General features: G+C 44.3%; 3 protein-coding genes across 14 annotated transcripts; 2 read left to right on the top strand and 1 right to left on the bottom strand.

Annotated features, from left to right (window-relative positions):
• Positions 1-6: 6 nt before the first annotated feature.
• Positions 7-4,382, bottom strand: LOC147252898 (uncharacterized). Its single transcript, XM_086218650.1, has 5 exons — positions 4,244-4,382; positions 3,669-3,770; positions 3,446-3,586; positions 2,696-3,328; positions 7-1,960 (listed from the first exon to the last, which is right to left on the bottom strand). Exons 1-5 carry the CDS (start codon positions 4,380-4,382, stop codon positions 1,077-1,079), a joined length of 1,899 nt encoding a protein of 632 aa, XP_086074776.1. The 3' UTR covers positions 7-1,076.
• A 751-nt stretch (positions 4,383-5,133) lies between these two features.
• On the top strand, positions 5,134-15,301 carry tap1 (transporter 1, ATP-binding cassette, sub-family B (MDR/TAP)). 8 transcript variants are annotated; one of them, XM_086217813.1, is made up of 14 exons: positions 5,134-6,012; positions 7,284-7,512; positions 8,002-8,116; positions 8,600-8,730; positions 8,981-9,018; positions 9,106-9,186; positions 9,294-9,491; positions 9,954-10,082; positions 10,207-10,401; positions 10,492-10,665; positions 10,969-11,128; positions 12,292-12,428; positions 12,515-12,782; positions 13,706-15,301. In XM_086217813.1, exons 1-14 carry the CDS (start codon positions 5,692-5,694, stop codon positions 13,711-13,713), a joined length of 2,184 nt encoding a protein of 727 aa, XP_086073939.1. In that variant the 5' UTR covers positions 5,134-5,691; the 3' UTR covers positions 13,714-15,301. The 8 variants fall into 8 exon arrangements, with proteins under 8 accessions (XP_086073939.1, XP_086073935.1, XP_086073938.1 ...); XM_086217809.1 differs by having other exon boundaries at positions 5,135-5,572; positions 5,664-6,012; positions 8,981-9,186; XM_086217812.1 differs by having other exon boundaries at positions 5,136-5,572; positions 5,698-6,012; positions 8,981-9,186.
• A 1,300-nt stretch (positions 15,302-16,601) lies between these two features.
• Positions 16,602-25,881, top strand: brd2b (bromodomain containing 2b). 5 transcript variants are annotated; one of them, XM_086217804.1, is made up of 12 exons: positions 16,602-16,744; positions 19,005-19,293; positions 20,357-20,494; positions 20,963-21,107; positions 21,193-21,356; positions 21,615-22,112; positions 22,606-22,734; positions 22,875-23,108; positions 23,221-23,474; positions 23,627-23,943; positions 24,060-24,188; positions 24,316-25,881. In XM_086217804.1, exons 1-12 carry the CDS (start codon positions 16,713-16,715, stop codon positions 24,447-24,449), a joined length of 2,463 nt encoding a protein of 820 aa, XP_086073930.1. In that variant the 5' UTR covers positions 16,602-16,712; the 3' UTR covers positions 24,450-25,881. The 5 variants fall into 5 exon arrangements, with proteins under 5 accessions (XP_086073930.1, XP_086073929.1, XP_086073928.1 ...); XM_086217803.1 differs by having other exon boundaries at positions 22,875-23,120; positions 24,063-24,188; XM_086217802.1 differs by having other exon boundaries at positions 22,875-23,120.
• Positions 25,882-27,585: the final 1,704 nt, after the last annotated feature.

The following is a 27,585-nucleotide window of genomic DNA, read 5'->3' as shown; positions in this document are numbered from 1 at the left end:
GTTTGCAGCTTTTAGTGTGTCTCAACTTTCAAAAAAAAAAAAAGCAACAAAAAAAAACAACTCAGTGTATAGAGATTGTGAGCTGTTGTGCGAGCCGTTATTTCTGTGCACAAAAAGCAACAGTGTGAAAGTCGGAGTGTTCTGAATCTCATTTATTGAAAAGAGTGCAGAGGGACGTGGAGAATGAGCCGGTCCAAGCATCTGAGTTGCTCTGCCTCTAAAACGGGGAGAGCTGCCTCTGTTTATTAATACTTATCGAGCTTACGAAATAAAATTAAAGAATGACTTCAGCGGCCTACAATGCCGCAATCATGTAAGACTGTCCAAGAATGTCAACAATGATTTAAGCAATGAAATAATGCTTATTACCATTTTAAGAAACAAAATAAACTCGGTGCTTAAACGTTCCACGATTTCAAGACAACCGCATCACGGCACAGTTTCATGAGAACAACGGGTGGCAGAACGGACTGAGATGTTTGTATGTTTCATTTGTCCATATGTTCATAGTCCAAACACTGTTAACATGTGGCGATAGTTCAGTGTCCTCTAAGTCCACGCTTCGGTCAGTGTCTGTGCGGAAAACATCAGAAATATTCTCTCACAATCCTCCAAGTATCCTTAAACCGTGATCCATCTCACTGCACACGTTTAGAGGCAGCAGTCAGAAGCAGAGGGTGGGTCGTATGTTGCCTAACCTGCTCAAATATCAATTCATGATTTCTTTTTTTTTTTAAACAATCTCACCAGAACACCCAGCAACTGCGAGAGGAAGCTGTACAACAGACAGAGTTATGACTGTCAAACCATCTGCTCCAGGGATTCTGGTCACACAGCGCTAGCACTGATGTTAGCTGTGCCAGCCAAGCCAGTGCTGGTGCTAGCAGCATCTGTGGAGGTAGACAGCAGGAGGTGGGACATTTCATTTCAGTTTGGGAAACACTTCTCTACAGCAGCGCCAGCGCTGGCTGAGCTGCAAACATAAAGAAACAACTGCTCCTGTTGTTTCAGGCAGCTCCAGGTTTCCCCTCACGCTGCGTATTGCAATCTTACGGGAAAAGAGTCTCAGTCCACCTCTACAGGGCACCCGTCATCTCTGGCTGTGAAGCTCCCCTGTCCGTGCAGTATTCCTCCCAAAAATCGCTGAACAAGTTTCCAGTTGCAACAAAAGGACAACCGTGATCCTTTTTGGGGTCGCACAATCCTAAATCCATCTTTTTAAAAACAGCACAGAACACCTGCCGCGATAGAGGAGAGGTCTTCCTCTCTGAGCAGTGGTTGTAGTAGTGCCTGTACACCTCCGACATGTTGGAGAAAACTGGCTGCAGACACAGTTTAGAGGTGGACGTCCTGCACGAGGACAGTTTGGGTAAACTTTCGAGGAACTCCCTCAGGACCGTATGCTCCGAAGCTTTACGAGACTTCCTCCGAGTTTGCGTCTTACACTCATCGTCTGAACTGCCTGGTTGGGAGGCATGTTGTGCCCAGTTGAGCACCGACCACTCTCCGATCCCCAGAGTAGAGAGAAACATCTTTTTACAAACTTGTTTTCTGTCACCGTCAGCGATCAAGTGATAACGCATCGACACAGATCTCCTCGACTGAGTCCACGGTGCTCTGGTTCTTTCCACGGGGTCGCAGTCAACAAGTCCAGCCACGTAGAGCTTCCTCTGAGGCCAGTTCATGCTCTTCCAAAAACCAGTAAACAGCTCATCTCTCAAATTTTCACTGAACTCCGCACAGAAGCGACTGGACGCCCTTTTGCAAGCGCTGGACGCGCATCTCGGTCCCATCGTCCTCTGACCTTTCGTGATGGTGGCTCCATCTTTCTTCCGTTTGCTGATGTACGGTTTGCCCTCCATCCTGAGCTGCTTCTGTCGATTTTGCTTCCACGTTAGCGGCTTGGCAACTCTGGATTTCTTTCTGGCTGGCCCCTCTACATCTGGTGGCTTGCATTTGCCTTTGCAAAATCAAAATCAAAAACAAAAACAAAACAAAAAACAGAGCAGAAATAATGTCATTAACAAAGGGAACGTTAAGAAAGGTTCAAATTCTTTCTTTTAATGGAAATATAAATAAACAGAGAGAGATGGTCATTACAGAGCCTGAGGTGACATTTTGAAATCATTAGCTTTCTCCGAGCAGCAGCGTGACTAAATTTGAACCTTCAAACATTCCATCATATTTTCATTGCCATAAATAGCTTTTTGTTAAGTCATGATCAGCTGCAGACTGCCACCTCGACTCCAAACCACCGGTGAGCACGAGTGTCATCAAATCAGCCAGGACTGGAACGTAAACATCTACCAACTGACTACGATGTCAAACAGAGAAAAGAGCAGGAACCCTGAAAAATGTTGCTTATTTCACTTGATGCATTATTTTAACAGTTTTCTTGGCCAATCACTTGAAGGTCCCACGAAATGAAAACAACATTTCCATAGTTTCCCGTGTCTCCGTGTTATTTATTTATTTATTTCCTTCCTCATTTACGTCAAATGAAGGGTAACAAAAATATTTGTTTCAGAATAAAATCCCCATCTTTTCTCTTCCTATGACAAAAATTCAAATGTTTGATGGCCCACCCCACATTCAGCGCTAGCCTATAAAAACCACCACCACCACCACCACATAGATTTCAACAGTGACAGACAAATGGTGGATGAATTGTTCTAGCGTAGCTACAAACACTTACCCTGCGCGACCCCCCCAGTGGGACCGGCTGCACAAGACGCAGCGTTGCGCTGTGGACCCTGAGGGGCGAGCTGCCTCTGTTCCAGCTGGTTGTCATGTGATTGACTCCATCTTGTCTCCTCTTTCTGAGCCCAGCTGAGCACCGACCACTCCCCGACCCCCAGCGTGGACAGGAACATGTTTTTACACACTTGTTTCCTCATGCCGTCCACCATCAAGTGATAACGGAGTGAGACCGATCTTCTTGACTGGGATCCGGCAGCTCGAGATCTTTCCACTGGGTCACGATCAACTTGTGCCGCTACAAACTGCTTTCTCTGGGTCCAGTTCATGTGCTGCCAGAACTCTTCAAACGCCCGTTTTCTGGCCTCTTCCTTTATTTCATTGCACAGCCGGTTTGAAGCCCTTTTGCACGCACTGGAAGTGCATCGCGGCCCCATTGCTCTCGGCTGTTTAGTCACAATCTCGCCATCTTTTTTCCGTTTGCTTTCATATGCTTTTCCCTCCATCCTCAGCTGTTTCTGCTTGTTTTGTTTAAGAGTTGATGAATCCGCAACTTCTTTGGGTTGTTTTCTGGTTCCCGCTTCAACCAAGAGAGGGTTGCGGTTTTTACCCGGTGCAGAAAGGAATGCTCCTGAACACAAAATGAGATGAAAAGAAGAAAAATAAAAAGGTTAGCAGTGACGGTTACAAACATCAATTTGAGAGACAAATATGAAGGTTGTCAATAACTGCCACCTTCATCACTTACCGGTGTCAGGGACCAGGACAAACGGAGTCTGCAGCGGACAGTGAGGATTCATCTGAGGTTCTGCTGTTGTCAGCCATTTCCTGCAGGGTTCATAGTGGTCCGCGTCAGACTTGCTGTTTGCACCAGAGACTTGCAGATAATCTGGGGAGAACAGCGCACACACACTTCACTAACCTGAAATGCTGTTTAAAGAGCATCACTCACAGCTCAAGCTCAGTCCTACCTGGTGATATGTGGTGAAGACCAGAAGTTTCTGTGGGTCTGAAGGCAGAGGGCTCATAGGTGGGTTTGGGACACAGACCGATATCCTCCATTGCTGCAGTGGCTAAAATATAAGAAACGGGTTGAGTCACAGAAGAAGACTGCACTTGACCAAGGTTTCTGAACACGGTTCTTGGTCTAAAATCTAACCATGTTTAAATATATATATATATATATATATATATATATATATAAATATAAAGGTAGTACGGTGTGACGTGAGCAGGGGGGACGTTCGAATTCGGTGTTCCTTAAATCTAACCCAGAAATTACAAATTGTGCTGCCTTTATGTAATTTTATTTTTTAATGAAGTGTTTTGCACCAAGATGACGTGCCATCACGAAGATTTACTCAGTTAATTGCCCACATCCTCAGGTTTTTCGTAGGGGAACGTGACAGACAGTGGGCGTTGCAGGATCCAGAGGTCAGAGCTGAGGTTAGCTAGCTAGCAACTCCTCGTGAGGGCTGAGCTACGACGGACGCTTTCAGAGACGGCGGGTTTTCAGCTTCGTGTCAGCTCACACCGTGTTACACACTTGAAAACATCTCGTAGACCTGTCGCAGCCATCCGGGGCAGATCACGACGTTCCTGACGGTGACGGCGGCGGCTCCCGTCTCTGATCGACTATCAGGTTTCTCAGGGGCTTCTGACCGGCGGGCGCCATGTCTGAGCATGCGCACTGGACTCAGAGATGTCGGCTGGTGTCCTGACAAGATGAAATAATTGTTCCATCAATGTTTTGTGCTAAATTTTGACCAGCGGTGACAGAACTACAGTATAACGAGGGTTTTTTTGTCTTGGTAATGAAAAGATGATCAGAATAAAAAACGAATTAAAAACTGATAAACTCATATCTATCTAGCTATCTATCTAATATATATATATATATATATATATATATATATATATATATATATATATATATATGTATATATATATGTATATATGTATATATATATGTGTATATATATATATATATAATTAACATATACTGTGTCACTGGTTGTATTTCTTCAGTCTGTACTCCTTTTGTTTGTGTTCTAATTTTAACACATCTTAGTGATTATGTATAAATAAACTGTACCCTGTACCCCTATATAATAATCAACAACACTGTTGTGCAAGTGCTTAATTTACTAAACTTTATAATTTGGGAATAACCCTCTGGGAATGAATTAGGGAATCTTCATATCTGCAGTTTCAGTTTGTCGTCACATGATGTCGCTGTTCGCGGTATTGATTAAATCTAAACCGACACAAACATTGTTTAACAAACTGATTCTTTCATAAAAATGCAGAGTAGCGACACAGCCTGATGACCTATTTTTTTATATTAAATTCTATTTTATTTTTTAATTGCTCTTCGGTCCCACTGTCGTCATTGCTGCTGCGGGACTTGAGGGACTTTTCCGGGTTACTTTCGCTTTCACTACGCTCACTTGAGTCCAGTCGTGTTCCGGCAGCGGGACGTGTGAGCTGCATAAACGCTCGCAGTCTGAGCCTGAAGGTATCGGAGTGCGTACCTGAGAGAAGCTTCAACCGGACTGAGCGAGCTTGTTTTACCGCAGGAGCACGTAGGTCGAAATTTAAACCCCTTTAGTAGGATTGAATGATTATTTGACTGTTTACATCTCGTCTTGGAAGTAGCAGCGTTAATTGTAACGTTTTAGACTTGTTGTTGTTGTTGTTGTTGTTGTTGTTGTTGTTGTTGTTTGTGAAGCTGCTCGTGCGTCTGCGGCCAGTGGATGCCGTTTACAAGAAATCAGCTCGGTAGATGAAAATGAAAGTGAAACGGAAAATGGCCTGCTGAGACGCACTGCTGCTGAAGGACACATTTCAAGCCTCTAGTGAAAGCCTAGCCTAGGTGAAAGTTACCTGGTCCAGCCTGTGTTTGTGGCTTCTGTTTGTCCCTCATTCTAACACCGGACTGATGCCTCTTTTTCTTGTACTCGCAGAACTTTTTTTTTTTTTTTTCTTTTTGCCATGCAGAAAATGGACTATTTCTTCCCCCTGCTCTTCCCGTGCCTGGATGTGTGCGTGGTTCACGCCCTCCACTTGGTGCAGCTCTCCCCTCTCCTTCGCTCTCACCCATTCATCACCCTGTGGGGAGGAGGGCTGGCGAGGGCCGGCCTCCTCCTCCTCATCACCTTCACCTTCCCTGGAAACCTGCCATGGATGAGCAGCTCTGAAGGGCTGCAGAGCTTAGGGGTCCTTTGCCTCCATGTCCCAGTGTACATCAGTCTTCTTTGGATGCTGGGGAAGTCCACCCTGGAGCAGCAGTGGGGATGGCACTCCTGGGAAACGGTGTGTTTTTGTTTGCATGTGCGTCCTCTGACGGATCACCACAGCAATAATGAACTACTTTTAAATCCGTCAATCGTAGAGTAGAGCAATACTTCACCCAAAACTTACATTTTGCTGACATGTTTTCATTCCAGCAGTTTCATGTGACTCCAGAATGAAGGAAGAAGCAGCCAGGTATTAGCTTTGAGCTAATAGCAACTGACAACTACAGTAACAAAACAGTCCAAAATCATCCATTGACCATCTCTCAAGTTCATCATCTGGAATAATCCACATCCTGTAAACTGTTAACACCTTCCTTTTGGCGCTCATTCATGGTAACGCCAAGCACAGCTGACGCGTTTCCTTAAACTAGCTTGCCAGCTCTTCATGAGAGCCAAACCGGAAGTAGCATGTCATTTGTTTGTTTTAACTCAAAGTGTTTCTTGATTAATGAAACTATGGCTGAATAAAGAGGCTATAACACATGAAACTTTGTTAACAGACTTTGCATAGTTTTTTTTTTTTTTTCCATCATCGTAGCTATTGTTAGCTGTCAGTAGCCATTAGCTTCAAGCTCAATACATGTGGCTGTCTCTTCCTGCATTCTGGATTCAAAAAAAAAAAAAAGAGTTACAGGAAGGAAAAATGTCTTCCTGAGCCCAAGACACTTGTTTCTGAGTACTCGAAAGGCAAAAAAAAAAAAAAAAAAAATGGAAGTGAAGATTTATCTTCATCTTTTCTGTGTCATAGATGATCGTAAACTCAGTTTCTTTGAGTATTCAGCTGGTGGTCAGACATAAAAAAGTCATTTTGCTAACTTTAAATGACTTTTTTTTTTTTTAGTCTGAGAACTTGAAACGTCTGTATCCTATGGAGAACAAGTGTCTTAAAACAAACCTGAATACCATTACCGCACTGTGACATTTTCCAGAAGATCGTTTTTCTATTTATGAGAGAATTTCTATGAACATGCATTGCATATTGAGTTGTCCACATCTATTTATTATTCATCACATATACCACAAGGGAAACTACGTTTTGTAACCTGCCTGTGTAACACTACGTGATTTGCAAGCTACTGATCCTGGAAGAGGAACGAGGCTGAAACCGGATCCAAACTACTCGAAAGAGAAATACGAATAATGCCTCTTTGGTCTGTAGACATAAAGCAGAAAAAAAAGAACAAGGAATCTCTCAGGTAATCTAACACCTGTCAGGAGCAGCAGGGGAGGCATCACATGTAGATTCTTCCTTCTGGATGTCTCACGGGTAAAACTTGTCACCTGCAGGTGTTAGCAGGTTACCTGGTGACGGCAGTGGCGTGGATCTACTGGAGTCGATACGTGTCATTTTTTCTGATTGCACTGGGACGATACGTCTCGTCTCTGTGGTCAAGAGCCCCTGCCGCGAAGCCCAAAGACGACACGGGTGCATCTCTGAGGAGGCTGGTGGAGTTCACGCTGCCCTACGCCTGGCGCTTCGTTGCTGTGCTGGTTCTTGTGGTTCTCTCCTCTTGTAGTAAGTCAGCCAGTACTTGGATTTATATTCAGTTTTTTTTTTGTTTTTTTTTTGCAGTTGATGGTTGTTTTGTAACACATTCATGCAACCATTAAGTTTCTGATGGAGGCAAATGTTTAATTTTGTCTTTTTTGCTGTGCGGCTTAAAACTAAAAGTTAATTTACAATCAGTTTTTAACAGCCGATCTTGTTAATTGGATCCTCCTTTGCCTATGCTACAATCCTCCACCAAGTTTCCCGAATATTACACTGGTCGTATTTCCTTAATCCTGATAGGCCGGCACTTGGAGACGACTGCTGACGCACATGTAAAAAAAAAAAAAAGAAGAAGAAGATGTATTGAATTTTTTTCCTGCTTCATCTCCACCATTGGTGAAAATAGGCTCTGTAGTTTTGGAGTAATCTTGCTAGCAGACCCCCCCCCCCCCAAAAAAAAAAATCATCAGGAGTGGGTAAAAACACAACTAGCGTTTGAATTTGCGACCGCAGGTGAGATGGCTGTTCCTCAGTACACTGGACGTGTTGCCGACTGGATCGCGAATGAGGAGTCAGCTGACGCCTTCACGGTGGCGGTCACAGCCATGACACTGATGACATTCGCCAGGTAAAAGAAGTTTGTTTGTTTTTTTTTTACCTGGCAACACAACGTTTAAAGTTTGAACTTTTAGGTCCATCTTTGTTTCTCTCTCTTTGTGTAAGTGAATCACGTTTTTTTTTTTTTCTTCCTGTGGTCATGTGACAACATGTCAAATGCAGTCTATTCAGCGAAATCTGACATGACTTTTTTTGTTTGTTTTTTGATCATTTTTATTCTAAATTTGGATTAATTTCGGATTCAGAAGAATGGCTTTAATCTCCATCCTCAGCGGTGAAATTAACAGTCGAAACAGGGAAGCACTTAATTGCTTCTGTTCGGTCACTAATGCGTCTTTTGTTTAACCTTTAAAGGTGTGCACACATTATGCAAAAAATGGAGATAAAAATCCCCCAACTCTGGATTTAAAGAGTGGGTTTTACGCAAACGTACACGTTGGTAACCGCATTTTGCGCTGTTCCCATTAAATTGCGTCTCTCTCATCTGTTCCAGTGCTGCTCTTGAGTTCTTAGGCGACCTCATCTACAACGTCACCATGAGCCTTGTTCACACTTCGGTGCAAGGCCTCGTCTTCCAAGCTTTGCTGAAGCAGGAGATCGCCTTCTTTGCATGCCAGAACACAGGTCAGTCATCGGCGCGCTGGCTCGTCAGAAACGTGAAAAAAAATCCAAGTTTACTGTGAAACAATCCAAAATCTTGTTTAACTGACTTGATGTCATATGCTAGCAGTAGAGACATATTCATAGAAGGTATGTGCTTCGACAGGTAAAAATAAGCGTGTATACTCCAGGGGTCTGCAAGTTTTAAAGAGCATATTGAACACATGCTAAATGTAATCGTGTTAACCTGGCTGCATCGTAACTCCCACCTCAGGTGAGCTGGTGTCCCACATTACTGCGGACACCAACAAAGTAAGTGAAGCGCTGAGTGAGACCCTCAGTCTTCTGATGTGGTACTCAGCACGTTTGGTCTTCCTCTTGTTCTTCATGGTGAGCCAGTCGTGGAAAATATCCCTGCTGACCTGCATGGGACTGCCCATCATCTGGGTCGTGCCTGAGCTCACTGGACACTTTCAACAGGTAAAGAAAACTTAAACTTCTGATTCAGAGTCATTGTAATAAAAAAATGTCAGTGAGGGGGTGATTGTTAACTTTCACAATGCTTTATGACATTACCCATCTTTCAGGCGCTTTCTGTAAAGATCCAGGATTCGCTGGCGAAGGCCAACCAGGTAGCAACAGAAACTTTCTCCTGCATTAAGACGGTGAAGAGTTTTGCCAACGAGGACGGTGAAACGGAACGTTACCGACAGCGCTTGGACCAAACTTACTCCCTGAGCAGAAGGGAAGCCTTGGCCTATGGATTGTCTACCTCGGCCAACAGCGTGAGTTGAAAACAGATCTGATTCACAAGTTGTTTATCAGCATCTTTTTGAATATGAGACAGTAGGATTCGAAGCCTGAGGCTATAGAAAAATATGCGCGCGGTGTTTGGTTGCACATTGAAAAGATCTTAGATCACTTTGCAGCATTTTCACTTGTTGAAAGTAAAAGGGGGATTTTATTGAACGCTTCCTTTCATCCCGGTCACTGTTTTTTTCTCAGTGTTAAATGAACCTGCCTCAAATTTTAATGGTCTTCTTCCAAAACACATCAAGATATTTGTGGAAAGCTGCTCCGGTAGTTTTTGCACAATCCTAACAGAAGTGGTAGAAAGCATAAGCTTCTTGTTGGAGGTCATAAAATGTAGATTTCAACATTTTTGTAACAGCACCAAGCTGCTACTGCTGAACACTAACCTTAATGTCAATGAACAGGAGAGCAAACCACTATTTTTGTTTTCCCAGTTGATCGCGTTGATGTTGAAGGTGTTTATTCTGTACTATGGAGGTACGCTTGTGACCAGAGGGGCCGTTAGCAGTGGCGATCTGGTGTCGTTCATCCTGTACGTGCTACAGTTTGTCGATGTTGTCGGGGTGAGCGAAACGCCAAAGCAAGACTCCTGAGTGAATTATTATGCCGTCACAATTGTTACATCAAAAAGACAAGCATTTGATTGTCCAGTCTAAAACTGAAAGAACTTTATGATCTCTCTCCCAGGCTGTCATACGTTTCTACCCAGATGTGAAGAAGGCAATTGGTTCTTCGGAGAAGATCTTTGAATACGTGGATCGGAAACCTCAAATACCTCCAGCGGGCAGTTTGGCCCCTGCGAACCTCAAAGGACACATTCAGTTCAAAAATGTCAGGTTTTCCTATTCTGACCAGATAGATGAACGCAATCTTGTTCTCAAGGTATGTTTTGTATCGTACTGTATAGTGTTAACCGTTGTTTTCTTCACGTACGACTCTTTACCAGTCCCCTGTCCTCCGCACTCTTCCCAGGATGTGTCTATGGAGATTAAACCAGGCCAGATCACCGCTCTGGTGGGGCTGAACCAATCAGGGAAGTCCACCTGTGTCGGGCTGCTGGAGAGGTTCTACCAGCCCCAGGCAGGAGAGATCCTACTGGATGGGGCAGAGCTTCAAAGCTACAAAGATGAATACCTTCATGAGAAGGTAACAAAAGCGATGTGTAACGGCCCTCATCCCACAAAAATGAGAATGTATCAATATCAAAAAGAAAGAAGGGAAAGGGAACCTGTGAAAAAGTAAGGGAGGTAAACCACAGGTTAACAGACTTTTCTACTCCAAATGTCCGTAATATTTCACCACTTTGTTCACTTTTATCTCTCATGTAATGTTTCTTGTGTATTGTCACACGCAGGGATATTGCATGCGCATTTGCATGGACTATTTATCATTTAACCTCATTTTATTTAGCAGCGGCTGACTTTTCCACCTCTTCCTGTTTGCTTGTAGATTTCAGTGGTGAGCCAGAATTGTGTGCTGTTTGCTCGTTCGGTGCGGGAGAACATCAAGTACGGCTGCAGGGACGCCTCTGATGAGGAGATGTACCGAGCTGCTGAGATGGCGAGTGCCCACGAGTTCATCACGGGACTGCCCAACGGCTATGAAACAGGTTCGAACCACAACCTCAGCATGTGACCGAGTTGTTCCTCGAGTGGGGGTCTTCATGGGGGCTCTAAGAAAAATCTTGTCCATGTATTTGCACACTCATAGAATGAATTCCGTTACTGGGGTCCCAGAATCCCCAGATAGAGGAAGAAAACGTGGCTGAAATGAAGTGTTGAATTAACGGGTCTTGTAAAAACAGCTGCTCTCCAGCGACGTGGAGACGCTTCCAGAACCAAAACCAGCCGAACCTTCAGTGCTCACAGTTGGTCTGACTTGAATCTTTACCTTGATTTTAACTTGATGTGACTTTTTCCCTTTCAGCATTTGAACATCGGTCGATTGTCAAAGATTGAATGACACGTCGAAGTACCACTTAGACCAGGAAGTTTTTCTGAGGGATTTAGACATCATCGTGAAGGCCAACTGTCAACAATCCTGACACAAGAAAAATTAATTAGAGAAGCTTTTTTTTTTGTTAGAACTCCGGTACTTGAAATATGAAACAAAAGATCCATGTATCTATCTTGCCTGAGCCGAGTTGAGCTGAGTTCTACTGCCCACGTTGAAGGAAACCACCGACTTAATGAACGAATATTCAAACTGAAATTTTGCCTCTAAGGACATTTTTTTCCCGACGCTGCATATAAACGCCAGGGGTGCGACGAAATAGTCGACTCACGAAACGATACGAAATAGGAAACAGGGCTCGCGACACAAAATAAAGATCAAAGAAAATCAAAAATCAGAGATGCTAAAATCGAGTATTCTTTATTTTCTCCCTTAATATGCAGACATACAAGTTATTGCTGCGTCAGTACAAAATAAATGCTCTTTGCTTTACAACCGATTTGTCTGATGAAGGAGCGTCCGCTACTTGTTCGACCTTGTCCTCCTCCATTTCGAAATACTTGCTTCGCTTCTTCTTCTGCGGCGTTGCTACAGTCTTCTTCTTCTTCTTCTTGTAATATGTGTATACAGTAGACAAGAGGGTCAAAAATCATCAGTGTTAGTGGTGCGCGGCGCTGCTTTGCATTGTTTTGGTTTTTTTCAATTGATTTTTATTTCCTGCGTCTTTGAATTTTATTTCATCTTTTTTTTTTTTTTATTTCACGAAATTTCGTAACACCCCTAATAAACACAATAACATTATATCCTTGTGTTGGGTAGATATTGGTGAGAAGGGAGGTCAGGTGTCTGGAGGCCAGAAGCAGCGCATTGCTATTGCCAGAGCTTTGATCAAACGTCCTCAAATCCTAATACTTGATAACGCCACCAGCGACTTGGACACAGAAAACAAGCATCAGGTAGGAAGTTCTTGAGCCTGTAGTCACTCTTACCATACGCTCGTCTTTCTCTACGTGTAACCGCAAGTTGTGATTGTGCTCAACAGGTCTACCAGGTGTTGTTGAACCAAGTCCGCGACTGCACGGTGCTTCTGATATCCAACGACATGAGAGTGGTGGAGAGGGCCGATCACATAATTGTCCTCAAGAAGGGGATGGTGGAGGAGGCGGGCAGTCACGATCAGCTGCTGAGAAATTCGGGCATGTATTCGGAGCTGGTGAAGAAGCAGAATATGGCTTTTCAAGATGAACAGCAAGAGGGGAATGATGCCGATGGAATGATGATGGGCCCTGACGCTGGAGGAGCCGTAGAGTGTTAGTACATTTTTTAAATATAGGGGGATGGGCAGGGGCACCATACGGCACAGACAAGTTGGGATGATTCTAAGGGTCCATTTATAAAATCAACGTATCTATCATCCAAAGTGTGTTTATTTCTAATGGGATCATAAAACTAATGGCTCCCACATGTTTTATTGATTAAGGCACCTGCAGAACGCCTCCGTTACCCAACATCACCCTCTATTTACATCAAATTGGTTGAGTCCTTTCTCAAACCGATGTGTGCTAGTGGCAGTTGAGCGAGAGCGAGAAGTGCCGTGGGGAACGCATGACGTGTAATGTCTCATAACTGACAGATCACGCTTTTGAAGTGGCAAGGAATTTCATCTGGTATCTTTTGTTCTAACTTTCTTGGTCTTATCCCCATGATTCGTCTGCGAGGTTAAGAGCTGACCGGACCCCCGGGCCTTGACCTGAGGCTGGGTGTGAACCTGTAGCGTCTTCCAAACCTTCTTTTATTCTCGTAAATTTGTTCTTAGAATACTTATTGATAGTAAAGCCTGAAGTGAAGGTCACATCGTGAGGGATGTTCTGGTTAGGTGTTCCTGGTAGTGTCCCACGTTACTAGAATGACAGTTTACGGGAGGTGGAGCTCAGATGTTCTGACTCAACCTCACCTTACGGCCAACCTTGTACATCTGCGGTGGACGTCCAGTAAAGTGTCCTGCGTCGGCCGCCTCTGAGTCTCTAAGCTGTGTCTTCTGTCTGACAAACTCACATAAAATTCCTCCGCAGACGACAGAAAGAAAGAGAATATAGAAGAAAAAAAGGGGGGGAGCAACAGTGTATTGCTCAGCTCTTCACCAAAACTTTGCCAATTTTAGAGTTTTCTGCTTTTGTGCAACTCAAACAACTTTTGAGAGAAGTGAGTGTGTCTTCTCGTGTGATCCCTGCAGGCAGGTAACAGGCAGTGTTGAGGGGGAACCTCGGAATAGGATTGCTGATTGAGGCGGCAAATATGGTCAGGTGACTCCGGTAAGAGAATCAAGGACTTGGAGAGAGAAATCCAGTTTTCGTCACTTTCATCTTGAACAGTGGCATTACAATGTTCCGTGTGACAAGTGTGTGTCAAGTGTGGTCTGTAATATAACAGAAAGGAATAAATCTACATCAGCGAAGAAATGAATCTACTGTATATTATCAACACCGAGAAACGACATAAGCAGCTATATAATACAATACCATTGTATAAGCCACATAACTGGAAATAAACATAAGCTAAACATTTCTGTAACAGTAATGTATTGGGGTGGCCACCCATAGTTTGAGATAATCTGCATCGACACATTGGAAAAGTCTAAAAACAATAATATTCCCAGTAAACTATGCAGACTGTGAATAGAAATAACAATTATACATTGTACTATACTCTATGAACAGTACAATGGTTAGCTAATGCCATCCAACTACAGTGCTTCAGTGCTAGCCACTGTGTTAGCTTGCTAGCAACAACATCAACTCAAACATCAAAACATCAATCTACTAAATACGTAGGCTAAATGTTTAGGTTTAACTGTATTACGCAAATTACCCATTATAAACTGGTGTAACACACTTACTTTTGCTCAATAACGCACGATAAGAACACACATGTACAGGTCTTCCCCAGGTCATGTCCACTGAAAACTAACAATGCCCGATCTGAACATGTGATCTGGATATGGCTGTAATTCCAACATTCACCACTTGATGTCACTGTGGGGAACAACTCTATGGGGCTTTCTCACAGGCAGCTTCAGTCTCAGCTCCACCTTCATGGTCAAGCCCCTCTCCAAACCGAAGGAGCTGAGCAGGAGATGTGTTTTATCAGCATGGGGGAAAAAAAAGGCAGAGATATTTAATTCTTGAATTATTCAAATAACTGAATTATGTTTCATGAGGCGGCACGGTGGTGCAGTGGTCAGCCCTGTCACCTCACAGCTAGAAGGTTCTGGGTTTGAGTCCCGGCTGGAGCACGGGATCTTTCTGTGTGAGTCTCCATGTTCTCCCTGTTCCTGTGTGGGTTCTCTCTGGTACTCCAGCTTCCTCCCACAGTCCAAAGACATCAAGAGGGGACGAGGCTGATTGATACTCTAAACTGACCGTAGGTGTGGCTGTGAGTGTGAATGGTTGTCTGTCTGGTGACCCGTCCAGGGTGAACCCCACCTCACGCCTGTAGCCGCTGGATAGGCTCCAGCCCCCCCCCCCCCCCCCCCTTGTGTATGCAGGACTAAAATGATGCATAAGAACATCTCATGACCCCATGACCCCACGACCCTTAACAGGAATAAGCAGAAGAAAATGGATGGATGAATTGTGTTTCCAGATGCTGGTATTTTTTTGAAGCAAAAATAGCCCAGTCTGTGGGTGATGGACAGTTTGGTGCATTGAGTGACTTAATCTGAGTTTTGAAATTTCTTTATTCTTTCTGATGTATGGTAATGCCACTTTTTAATATTCTAAATCTACTGTTTTATGCAATAAAAATAAATAAAACCATCCCTGCGCCCTCAGCCATCAAATGGCAATTTCAAGATACTCAGCATACAAGGTAGTTCAATCAGTGTGTGTTTGTGCACCAGTGATTTGACTGTGTAATATATTTTTTTTATTTTTATTTGCTAATACTGAGATTATAACATGGCTCTCGTTAAGGACTTGTGATTCATGGTTCGGTATTTTCTCCATTTTTAATCCGTGTCTCGTCACTTGCAAGGAATTTCTGGTGTCATACCTGCCTGCTCGTTTTCTCTCTGCTTGTAAGATCATGCAAAAACTACCTGGCAACCAGCACAACCCATCACATTTTAAGGCCAAACCCATGTCACATAATTGTGCTCAAGCATAGAGAACAAACCATGATTTTGTTTTTGTGTTTTGGTTCTTAGCGTATTTATTATCTTGGGTAATTTGCTTTTAAATGAGACAAACATTTCCTACACAACAGTTACTCACTGTCTTGATTTTGAGATTCACATTCAGGGCTTTTATTCAATATGTGTCTGAAAGTGATACAAATCTGGAATACACTTATACCGATAATTACGGGGAATTTAACCTTTCTCTGTTGCTTTCCTGGCAGCTTGTGGTAAGTTGCTGTAAACCCAGAATCACAATGTCATCAGCTTTAATCAAATTCTGTCAGCAGCACCTTGAAGACAAAGGACTGAAGGTGTAATTATTTAGAACTTCCGATTGAACGATTCACTTGATTCAGAACTGATTAGATGGACCTCTCAGTTTTGTTTAAAGTAAATTAATTGATCATTTAGACTTGAAAAAGTCCATGTGACACCCGGATCTGCTCAAGCACGACTTGGTAGGATGAAGAGTATTTCTGCTCAGGGTGGTTAAATTCTTCCATCTCTTAGGCAAGACAGGTGAATAACTTCTGCCCCCACAAATACTCTTCAGGCTTTAGTAATGATTTCCGTTATGAAAATAATAATGTCCCACTTTGGTGAACTGTAGTTGAGATTGTTAAAATGATGAGATCGTCCGCTGCAGTTGCAACGGATGACCCAATATTGTCGCAGCGCTCCAGTGCTGCATTCATTTGTAAAGGGTTTCCTCATATTTTGAACGTTATAAAGCCACGAATGGGAGACCCGAGTCTGATCATGGCAGAGAGACTTGCCACCATTGTATTCAAACATGTCAGAGTACATGATGTACAGAGAGGGGAGAGTTTCGGGGCGTGCGCTTTGTGTTGCGACGGACGTGTGACACAGCCAATCAGCGCACAGAATCGGCCGCAACGTGACCGGAAATACACCACACTGCCACGTAGTGGGTTTATATAGGGTTAAGCGGAAGCGGTAAGGCGCCATTTCATCGCGGAGTTGCACAGTTGTGTTTCCGCGGGGACGAAGCGTCAACAGTGCTGGTATAATTGGATTGTAATAACACTCCGCCTTCAGCCCGATGGAAGCGGCCTTCAACCCGCCTCATGAAAGGTAATCCCGGTGTGTTTTTGATCCACGAGCACGGATCGAGGAGATTTGATCAGCTATGAGAAGCCAGGTGAAGGGTAGCTGTTAAATGTCATCGCGCAGTGATATTGTACAATGTTAGCTTCTCTTTAGTAGCGCTAGCTTGTCAGTCAGATGTTGGGTTCAGGTTTAGCTGTTGAGTTTGCAGCAGACTGTCTAAACAGCATTTACTTAATTTAATGGTAGCTGAAATTGTTGCATGGGCTCTTCTGGGGATCAGACACAGACGTGCGGATGACAGCAGCCCCGCTGTCTGGTTCTGCCCCCGCCGGCTTTCTGTCAGTCAGTCAGTCAGTCAGTCAGTCGGGTCATTCATCGTCTAGGCGACCTCCTAACGTTTATCCCGTCACTCGGAGATGGATCTTGCAACGGGTATCGGTCCCGGTATGCTTCTTACACCCTTAATCAGCAAATGAAGCTTGTAGCAGCCGTCAATTTACCCGCAGGTTCGCCGGGCATTGTTGCAGCTCGGTGACGTTACTTAGCCGTGTTAGCTTAGCCAAGAGCTCAATGCTACAACCGTGTGTTTGCTGCGGCAGAGTGACTGGAACCGTCAGACACGTTAACAGCGGGATGTTTTTGTGTGTGTGGGTTTTTTTTTTTTTTTTTTTGTAAATCAACACGTTAACCGTTAACTGTACGTTAACTGTCCGTGCTTTACGTTTTTTTCCCCCTCCACCTGATGTCATTATTCATCCTTCGGTCATTGGGAGGTAGTGTTTACAAACAGTGAGGGCGGGGCGTCCGAACCACGCGATCACCAGCTGCTGGGTCGTTAATCCAAGAACCAGGTTTGAGTTTAGAATGAATTTTAAAGATTTCGACTGAAAATAAAGTTGCTTGTTTTTTTTTTTTGCTGCACTGCTTGAGCGCATCCTGTTTTTTAATCTATAATCAGAAGATGATTGATAGGTAAGCGTTGAAAGTACAAACTGAGTAGGAATCTTTCACTCCATCGATCGTTGTCATAAAGGACATGACATCTTGAATTTTCTCATTTGCTAATTATCTACATTTTTAATGATGAGCACTTAATATATCGTTTTTTGATGTTATTTAATGTTACTTTACATTAGAACATTTTAAGAAAACACACAGCAGAAGAATAATGTGGTGTATGACAAGTAATTAAAAAAGAACATTTGTTATTTGAAGGAAAATATGTATATGCTGGTTTTTATCTGCTGCAGGTGTGTTATGACAGGGGTCAAAGGTCACAAACTCCTTATGTCTCATTGACCCACTTTTATTTACGGTTACATGAGAGCTACAAAGACAACTGAGTGACTTTCAGATGTGTTTCAGCTGTCCCTGATGTGTGTTTGTAAGGATTCGGTGTGGATGTTTCTTGTGTTGATGGGAAAATCAGCTGACGTGCTTTGCCACAGTTAGTGTGTCAGTGGGTCGGGTGAGCGGCCTGAACTCTTGGGTGAGATTTAACTTCGTCTGTTCGGAGGGAAGTGAGGGAGTAGCGCCGGGCTCATGTAGAGACAGCAGCCTCCTCTCGCCACGCAAAGAGGCCGCAGTGTTTCTTGGTGACTTGAATTTGCTTATATTGAACATTGTCAGTCATCACTGGACTGCAGCTTGCTGACATCTCTGTAGTTTTGCTTTTCTTTTACTCATTTCTACTGACTCGTAATTGTCCTTTGCATTTGACCCATTTCTAGAGATCTCAGTGGTGATGAGCGATCCGTTATGGCTGCTACTCCACTGACTGTAGACTAGGAGATGCATTCATTTATGGGCTGGGTTTTGGACGAAATTACCTTTTTTATAAAAAATAAAAATAAAAAAAAGTCAATCCACCACAATGTGTCAGTTTTGAGGGGATGCAGCTGTGTCATGGAGCATGATGAGTGTGAAGCAGAAACACCTTGTACTTGTCAATTTATTTAACATATCAGGATGTGAGACATTTTTGTTTAAACTGTGTAATCCAGGAATGGCATTGACTATTTTGTCATGATAGGTGACGGAGGTCAGGGGTGGTGGGTCAGGTGGTCAAACCAGCACCACAGCAGGAGCCTTTGTGGGTCCGAACACTGCTGCATTTTCCAATTTTGAAAACCACTAATGTGAGCTGTGTATTTGCAAATGTCCCAGAACCTTGACGTTCTCTTCCTGCAGTCGTATGCAGGGTTTTTACTTCTTTTTTCCCAGCAGGTGGTTGTTTTTCTCTATCTTTTATCCCATCAGCTGTTCTTTTTTGTCTCCACTTTAGCTCTCTAGTGGGGCTGTCAAGTGGTGGGATGGACCAACACACGAGCACGGGCAAACGAATCCGCAAGCCTTCCCTGTTGTATGAAGACTTTGAGAGCCCCTCTCTGCCACACACCATGCCTCAGGGGCCTCCCCCACCACCACAGCCCCCAGTAAAGGATCCCTCTCGGCCAGCCCGCATGACCAACCAGCTGCAGTATCTTCAGAAGACCCTGATGAAGTGTCTGTGGAGGCATAACTTTGCCTGGCCTTTCCACGAGCCTGTGGATGCCTACAGGCTTAACTTACCAGTGGGTTCACTGCTCGAGCAGCAGCACTTTTCCTCTTAAACGTGGTTGAGATGCACTTTGTTTCAGCAGCAGGTTGTAGGTGCAGCTACGGTGGACGAATGCCAAGATAAAGTAACATTTCCAATTAGTCTGCAGCGATTGATTCATCAGTAATCAAGCATTCTTATAATTCAGTTGATTAATCAGATAATCAGGTCTCATTACCTGTCTCTTCCTTGTGATCCTCGCCATCTTTCGCTCCTCTAGTCCTGCTTTATGTCACATGTCCACCCTGCAGCCACAACACTTAGCAACATAAAGTCTTTTGGATTAAATTAATCATTGAGGGAGAGGCTTCATGTCAAGGAGACTGAAGTTGCTTTCACACCTGTAGTTCGGTCGGCTCTGTGCTTCAGGGCTGAAGTTGCTACAGAGTCTGGTTCACTTTCACAGTGTCACTCTGTCAGACGCACCAAAGGTTGTAAACAAACTGGTCAGAGTAGAGACCACCGGAATTCAACAGGCACGTCTTTGATGGCATCGCGTGTGCAGCTTGACGTTCCTTTCCAGTGTGTCCTTGTAAAAAGGGACTGCGGTGTCATGAAACTACTACTTAGCGTTTACTAGTCTTTTTGTGCCCATTAAGCTGCTTGTTAAAGGGAGAGTAAAAACAAACAATCTAGCAGCCCTCCTCCCTCCCTCCTCGCCATCTCACAGCGGGATAATACACCTGATACAAAGAGCGCGTGACCCTACGTGTCCCAGGAGCAGAGCGTCACCTGTGTGTCTGTGTGTGAGCCTCTGAATTGAATGTTTTGGGTTACCCTCCATATTTGGTCATTTTCCTTTCAAACCTCAAATGAGCTGCACCAGGTTTCAACTGGTAATGAGTAAAGATCTGTGATTTGGTGCAGAGCTGAGCTCAGAACCAGACTGTCCTGATCGGTTTAAAGCAGACCAGAGAGCTCAGGTGTGAAAGCAACTGAAGCCACTGAGGAAACCTTTCAGACAGTTTCTCTCTACGTTTCTTATTCTTGTTGCATCTCTTTCCCTTCTGTCTTTCCTCTCATTCTGCATTTTCCAGGATTATCATAAAATTATCAAACAACCTATGGATATGGGTACTATCAAGAAGCGCCTGGAAAACAACTTTTACCGCAGTGCAAGTGAGTGCATACAGGACTTCAACACAATGTTCACCAATTGCTACATCTACAACAAGGTAGGTTAAAAGGTAAAAATCTGATCCTTATCCACCATGTTTTTGTTCTTTTTTTTTCCCCTTTTAATTGTCACTCAGTCCTAATATCAGGTGATACGTAATCAAACAGCGATGACACAGGGTTATTACCGTGTTATGCTGACAATAAGTAACTGCACAGTTGAACGTTGGTACTGGGACAGAAAATGAAAACGTCAACTTGACAGGAGGCTGAATGACTGCTGCAGCACCCCCCCCCCGCTTTTTTTTCATTAAATAAGTCCATTCATCAGTTGCATCATTTTATCACCGTTTTTATTAATTATTCTAAGTTCCCAGAAGTAATAACAAGGCCGCTCCCACTCATGTTGCAAGCATTTCTGTGTTAGCGTCTAGCAAATGGTGTTGAATCAGTTGGTCTGAGCTGCCACAGTTGCGCATGGTGTTTTTTCATTGCGCTCAATTGTTGTGAACTCTTTCCTTGCACAGCCGACAGACGACATTGTGCTGATGGCTCAGTCGTTAGAGAAGATCTTCCTCCAGAAGGTGGCCCAGATGCCCCAGGAGGAAATCGAGTTACCTCCCCCAGCACCTCGAAACAAAAACAGCAGAGGAAGAGGTCGCAAATCTAATGGTGCGATATGCAGAATTAGCGCCAACATGTGTCACTTTGTCCGTCTGTGGTTGGGTTATATCTCTAAACTCATGATGTCCTTCAGCATCGAGGGCCCAGCAGGTGCCCGCGGTGTCGCAGTCGGCTTACTCTCCGTCTTCCTCGGACACCAGCGAGTCGATGCTGGCTAACTCTCCCCAGACTGTGCTGACCAAAAGCCTGCCGCCAGCCAACATCATGGGGTTGCCTCCTACACAACCCACAACCAAGGTACACACAATAGATAGTGTATTGATAAAGGAAATTACCACGAGTCCTGTGGATGTTTGTGTGTTCCTGTGCTTATCATAGATAGGTGACCAAAAACACCCATTAGAATTTGTGCATATTAATACATATTTTCTGCAAAGATACACATTTTGAAGTAGTAATGCAGGTTTTTGTGCTTGGGATTTGTGCAAAGAAACATTGTAAAAATGTATTTGGTAACATTGATGTGTTGTCAATTACTCTCTTCTCTGTTTGTAGAAAAAAGGTGTAAAACGTAAAGCAGACACCACCACCCCGTCCACCATGGGCTTGACTGTGGGCATGTCAGCGACAACACACATGGTTGGCCTGGGGAAGGGGGGCCACGGGGGCCAGGTCCACGAATCCTCCATACACACGGTCTCTTCCATGGGAGGTATGACGATGGAGACTCCGCCTGGGATGGGCTTAGTGAGGAGCCCTGGGGGTCCTGTGCTGCTACAACCAATGATGTCCAGCACTGGACGCAGAGTGGGCAGCGGACGTCCCATTAAACCCCCCAAGAAGGACTTACCTGACTCTGTCCAGCCTCACCCCTCGAGGAAGGGCAAACTGAGCCCCCAGCTGAGGTACTGCAGCGGACTGCTGAAGGACATGTTGTCGAAGAAACATGCAGCGTACGCTTGGCCCTTCTACACGCCCGTGGACGCAGCCGCACTGGGACTCCATGACTATCATGACATCATCAAGTGTCCTATGGACCTCAGCACCATCAAGGTGACACCACATTCTCTTTATTCATACAATCAATAATAGATCCCGTTACTGTGCTACTGATAGCACTAAAGATGTCTGGATGTCAGAATAAGTTCTCCTGCGTGAGTCGCTGAGCACAGAAGCTGAAATCCCTTCATTTTGTTCAGTATAAACTGGGAACATCTCCCAAAATGTCCAAATTAGGGACGCGTGATATTGCATTTTTACAGTTGATTATGGCTGATAGCCGGTATTACTGATGTCGATGTCGTCCATATCAAAACAAGTTGATGATATTCACATTTTGTACACACTGAAAAACATGTGCACACATGATGGATTTGGAAGGGGAACTGTTTCCTCTATCAGAAACATTTTTAAGAAGTCCATGAATCCCATATTTATTCTGTCCTCGTCACTGATGATGCAGCAGAAACTTGAGCAAAACTGGGTGAATAAAATATTGTCCAGTAGATCCAGTCGGTGAATACTTACTTGTCTAACTCTTCACCAGAGGAAGATGGACTGCCGTGAGTACAGGGACGCTCAACAGTTTGCCAGCGACGTCAGACTTATGTTCTCAAACTGCTACAAGTACAACCCACCTGATCACGATGTGGTGGGCATGGCGAGGAAGCTGCAGGTAACTTGAGCGGTTCACTTCCCCTTTCTGAACCTTAATCAGATTTGTATGATGTTGTATCCTGCAAAGTGAAAAATCCCGATGGATTTGTATTCAGATTTCCTCTTCCCCGCTCTTTGAATTGTGCCTTTTTGTCCCAGGATGTGTTTGAGTTCAGTTTTGCCAAGATGCCAGACGAGCCACACATGGACCACACGGCGATGTCCATGAGTGGTCACCCAACATCCTCGTCCTCCTCTTCCTCCTCCTCCTCGTCCTCATCTTCCTCCACCTCTGAGAGTGAACCCAGCAGTGAGAGTGAAGAGAGTGAGAGCAGCCCCAGCTCAGACAGTGAGGAGGAGCGAGCGCATCGCTTGGCTGAGTTACAGGACCAGGTGTGCACACAAGTAAGACGTGACGTGATATTCATTCATCAAGTTATTAAAATATATTTGATGTGCAAAACAAAGGCGCTTTCGCAGTGGTCATGTAAACTTTGCCTTCCAGCTCAGAGCTGTGCACGAGCAGCTGGCCGCCCTCTCCCAAGGCCCCATTGTCAAACCCAAAAAGAAGAAAGAGAAGAAGGACAAAAAGGAGAAGAAGAAAAAGAAGAAGCTGGAGAAGAGAAGTCGAGGAAGCAGAAGCAGAGCTGGCTCTGAAGAATGGAAGATGCCTGCCAAGATACTCAAGTCCAAATCTGCCCGGGCGGGAGCACCGCAGGCCAAGAAAGGCCAGGGGAAGAAGAGTAACAAGAACAGCAAGTTAGTAGCAAATTGTTCAGCGGTTACCATAACAACCGTACAGCGTCACATGATTGTTAGATTTAAATTAAACCTTTACTTGCACTCCACGAGAACATCAAATGTCTGCTGATAACTGCTTTGTGTCCCATCTCTTCCATTTGATTCTTCAGGCCTTCAAAGAAGCCATTCTACCCCCCGGTGGCCACTTCCATGCTGCCGCACTACGACTCCGAGGAAGAGGAGGAGATTGTACCCATGTCATACGATGAGAAGCGCCAGCTAAGTCTCGACATCAATAAGCTACCTGGGGAGAAGCTGGGCCGTGTGGTCCACATTATTCAGTCAAGGGAGCCCTCGCTGAGGGACACCAACCCCGAGGAGATAGAGATTGACTTTGAAACGCTCAAACCCTCGACGCTCAAAGAGCTGGAGCGATATGTCATGACTTGTTTGAGGAAGAAGCCTCGCAAGCCCTACGGTGAACAAGGTAGGTAAAACCTCCGCCAAACATACATACCACCGTTTGGATTTGAATTATCGGGGTGAATACTGCATTACGGTGTGAATATCATAACAGCGTCGCGTTCATCCTTTCACTTACAGCAGCAAAGAAAGGCAGTGTTGGCAAATCGAAGGAGGAGCTGACTCTGGAGAAGAGGAGGGAGCTGGAGAGGAGGCTGCAGGACGTCAGCGGGCAGCTCAACTCTGTCAAGAAACCTGCCAAACCTAAAGGTAACTTATTTCTGTGTATGCTTCGCTATATTCACTCACTACTTTCTCTTTTTTACATGAGTAATGGTGTTCCTCTCCCTCCCTGCTGTGTCTGTCGTCATTTACTCTCTCTCTCTCTGTTCCTCAGTGGAGAAGCCCAGCGCGGTGGAGGCTCATGCCCAGCCCTCGCGCCTGAGTGGCAGCAGCTCCAGCTCCGACTCCTCCTCCTCGTCCTCCTCCTCATCCTCATCCTCAGACACCAGTGATTCAGACTCTGGTTGAGATCCTTAGCACTGACAAAAGAGAATACTTCAATAACTCAGGGACTTGGGCTGGCCCAGGACGCAACGCACCCTGAAACAGTTGTGGGCTGAGATCAGATACCACAGCGAAAAGCACTCAAGTGGACTACTAAAGTTTTGAATGTCGGACTGTGGGATGTGAAAAAGAACATCCCTGTGGATAAGTGTAGAACCCAAACACTAAATGCCTTGTTTTCTCCTGCCTCCCCTTTGTAAATACATGTACAAATTTGTGTTTCTTTTATAAAGAAGAATTTTATGGTTATCCCCCAGAGAGGGAAGTGGAGTAATGAACGGGCCTTACTCCAAAATCTCCTTTGGCTGGCCTTATGCTGTGTCCCCTGATGAGGGATTAGAGAGTATTTATTTGTTTTCTTCACCAACATTTCCTCGGATGTTACTGGAATTTAAACCAGCAACGTTTTGGTCACAAGCTTTGCTTTTTCTAACATCTGGCCTTCTGCCGAGCTTAATTTTAAAATCAACCCCAAAAACTCAGCCTTAATGACTCGAATTGATGGTAGTGGTTAGCTTATTTGTGAAGTTGCTATTGTTAAAAGGAGCTGTAAGACTCCTTCTCATGTTCACGGGTCTAATTGATTAGCAGATAAAATCAAACTCATCATAAAAACCACATTTTGGGTCAGATGTGAGGTTTCAGTTCTAGTTCTTTTCTGTTCGCAGAAAACCTCTCAGTGTTAAATGTGATCTTCATGCTGCAGCCTGTTCTTGGTTCATGAAAACATGGTTTCATAGTGTCATACAGAAATAGCAGAGGACAGTGTAACAAAAACTTCAACAGTCATTCAGTTGGTTTGGTTTCATGGATGCGCTGTTCTGAAGACGGTCAGGTCTTGTTAACTAACTCTTCGGCTCATTCCATCCCTGCAGTAGTAAAAGAGCTCTCCACATTCAGGACCTGAACATGGGAAGTATGGCTTTACTGTTCCTCAACAGTATTTGTAGCACTTGAAAACACATGGAAGGTTCCTTAGTGAAACCTTGGGACTCCTCTGCACTTACTGGAACAAATGACTGAATAAAGTGATGAAGCTGAAAAACTACAAATTCCCTATTAAAAAAAAAAAAAAAAAAGGAAAAAAAAAAGACAAGAGTTCTCCTAGTCCACGCTTAGTTGTTCAGTGTTCAGTGAAAGAAGATATGCTTGTATATTCTTAAACTGTATTTGCTGTTGCACAAACTTGTATTTCTGCTCTTCAGTCGATTTTTATTTCCAGTTACCTTGTATCCCTTTTTCTTTTTTTTTACATGCGGTTATTTCTCATTCCAGTTGACTGTCTTGGTTGTCTCAACAGAGCGTTGCTGCCTCTGGTCAGGCGGGTCGCTGCCTCTCAGAAGCACACTTTTCAGTTGACAGCATTGTTTATTAAAAACCTCCTCTGTAGTACAAATGGGAGTTTTGTCTGGCTGTTTGATCTGCGGCAGTTTCAGTATGGCAGGGAAACAGGAAATGAATTCAACTTTATTTGCCCCGAGGCACAATTGCTCATTGATATATGTCCAATGTATGGGCTTATAGAGTTATTATATATTATTATATAATTAATGATTTCATGAATACAACTTAACTCCGGAAGCACGCAGCTGAACGGTCTGTGACCGGTGGGGGTCTACGGTGAAAGCTGTTGCTGCTGATTCCGGAGTAGCACTGAGCTGGAAAGGCAACATGGTTTTGTCGTTACTGACTTCCGGTGCAAACCCTTCACAAAGCTATGCTCGGCAGGAGGCTGTCAGCTGGGTCAGCTGTCCACGGGTCGTTGACACCTGCCGCTAATGCTAGTTGAAACCCGGCTGTTAGCATGGCCACCGGAAACACGCAGAGGTCAGTTAATGGTGCATGTTGTTTTTGTATACACTCAGAGCGTGGGCTGTATACAAGGTGGCTGTGACTCGGTAACCACGACAACAGAAATCCAGTCGAAATGAAGGGAGAGAGTGCTTGTGGATTCCCTCTTCGCCATGTCAGCAGTCACGTGACAGACATCACATCTGTCCACGGGCTGCCAGGCCACGCCCCCATATAAGAACATCTGCTGCAGTCACACTGGTACCAGACACCGAAGATACTATTTCACAAGGGGTTTATTTACTACCAGTATTGCTACTGCGTGAAGTATTTCCTGCATGTCAGTCAGAACAAACATACGTTGACGCTGGGAACCAAAATACAGTTTCACTCATCTAGAACAGCCGTGGAAACCAGATGTTCCCAGATGTGTCCAAACCACAGGTGTGAGAAAAGTCCTGAGGCAGGAACAGGTCTTTCCTGGACCGAAGGTGTGGAAGGTGGGTTGGACCATAAATGATTTAGTCCAGTTCAGGAGAATCTATCAGCCAAATCTCAGTATTAGCTTGGAGTAGGTGAAGGTTCTTTTGGGGTTCTACGTTCTCTGTGTTGGTTCCTGGGGCTGGACAAGGAGAACCAGTCGTCCACAAGGAAGCAGCACAGAGAATTATGACACTGACCTTTTTCCCTCCGTCAATCGGTTGATGTACTATGAATATGTAGTATAAGTAGTAGTTTTTTTTATTTTTATAATAACATCTTGTACATGTCATGACGGTGTTGTTCATTCAAAATATGAAGACACCGCTATGTAGTTTCAATTTAAATGTTGAGAAAGTTGAGAAAAGCAAGGCAGCAGGGGTGACCTGAGACCAGACGCCACTAACAGCTGTGATTATGACTCCCCTCCAGCAGGGGGCAGCAGTCAGTCACGTTACAATCTGAAGTATTTTGGCCCTCGATGCTTTTCAAGGTTGTCGGTGGTACCAGGCTCATGTTCCTACTAAACATGGAGGAATCTGTTCAGTTTGGAGGATCTGACCAGCAACACGTCTGGTGGTGACTTTTTTGTTAATCTTCAATCTTCAAAAATACAGTTAAAGCATTTTTGTTTCTAAACAACCTCATTCAAAATTCTCTGCATGCATTATTTTCACATTTTGAGATTCCAGACTCGTTTAAACCTCACGTTCAAGTCACTTTTTTTTTTTTTTTTTTAGTTGTGAACAATAATCGGTGTGATCGTTTTCCTTTCGACCTCTGCGTTCAAAACTGTCACCATTTTCTTCCGACCAGCTTTATTTATTTC

This window comes from Aulostomus chinensis, chromosome 11 (assembly GCF_037954235.1).
Source record: "Aulostomus chinensis isolate RoL2024-O1b breed Wild chromosome 11, RoL_Achi_v1.0, whole genome shotgun sequence".
Taxonomy (NCBI): domain Eukaryota; kingdom Metazoa; phylum Chordata; class Actinopteri; order Syngnathiformes; family Aulostomidae; genus Aulostomus; species Aulostomus chinensis.
This window is presented reverse-complemented; position numbering and strand designations above follow the sequence as displayed.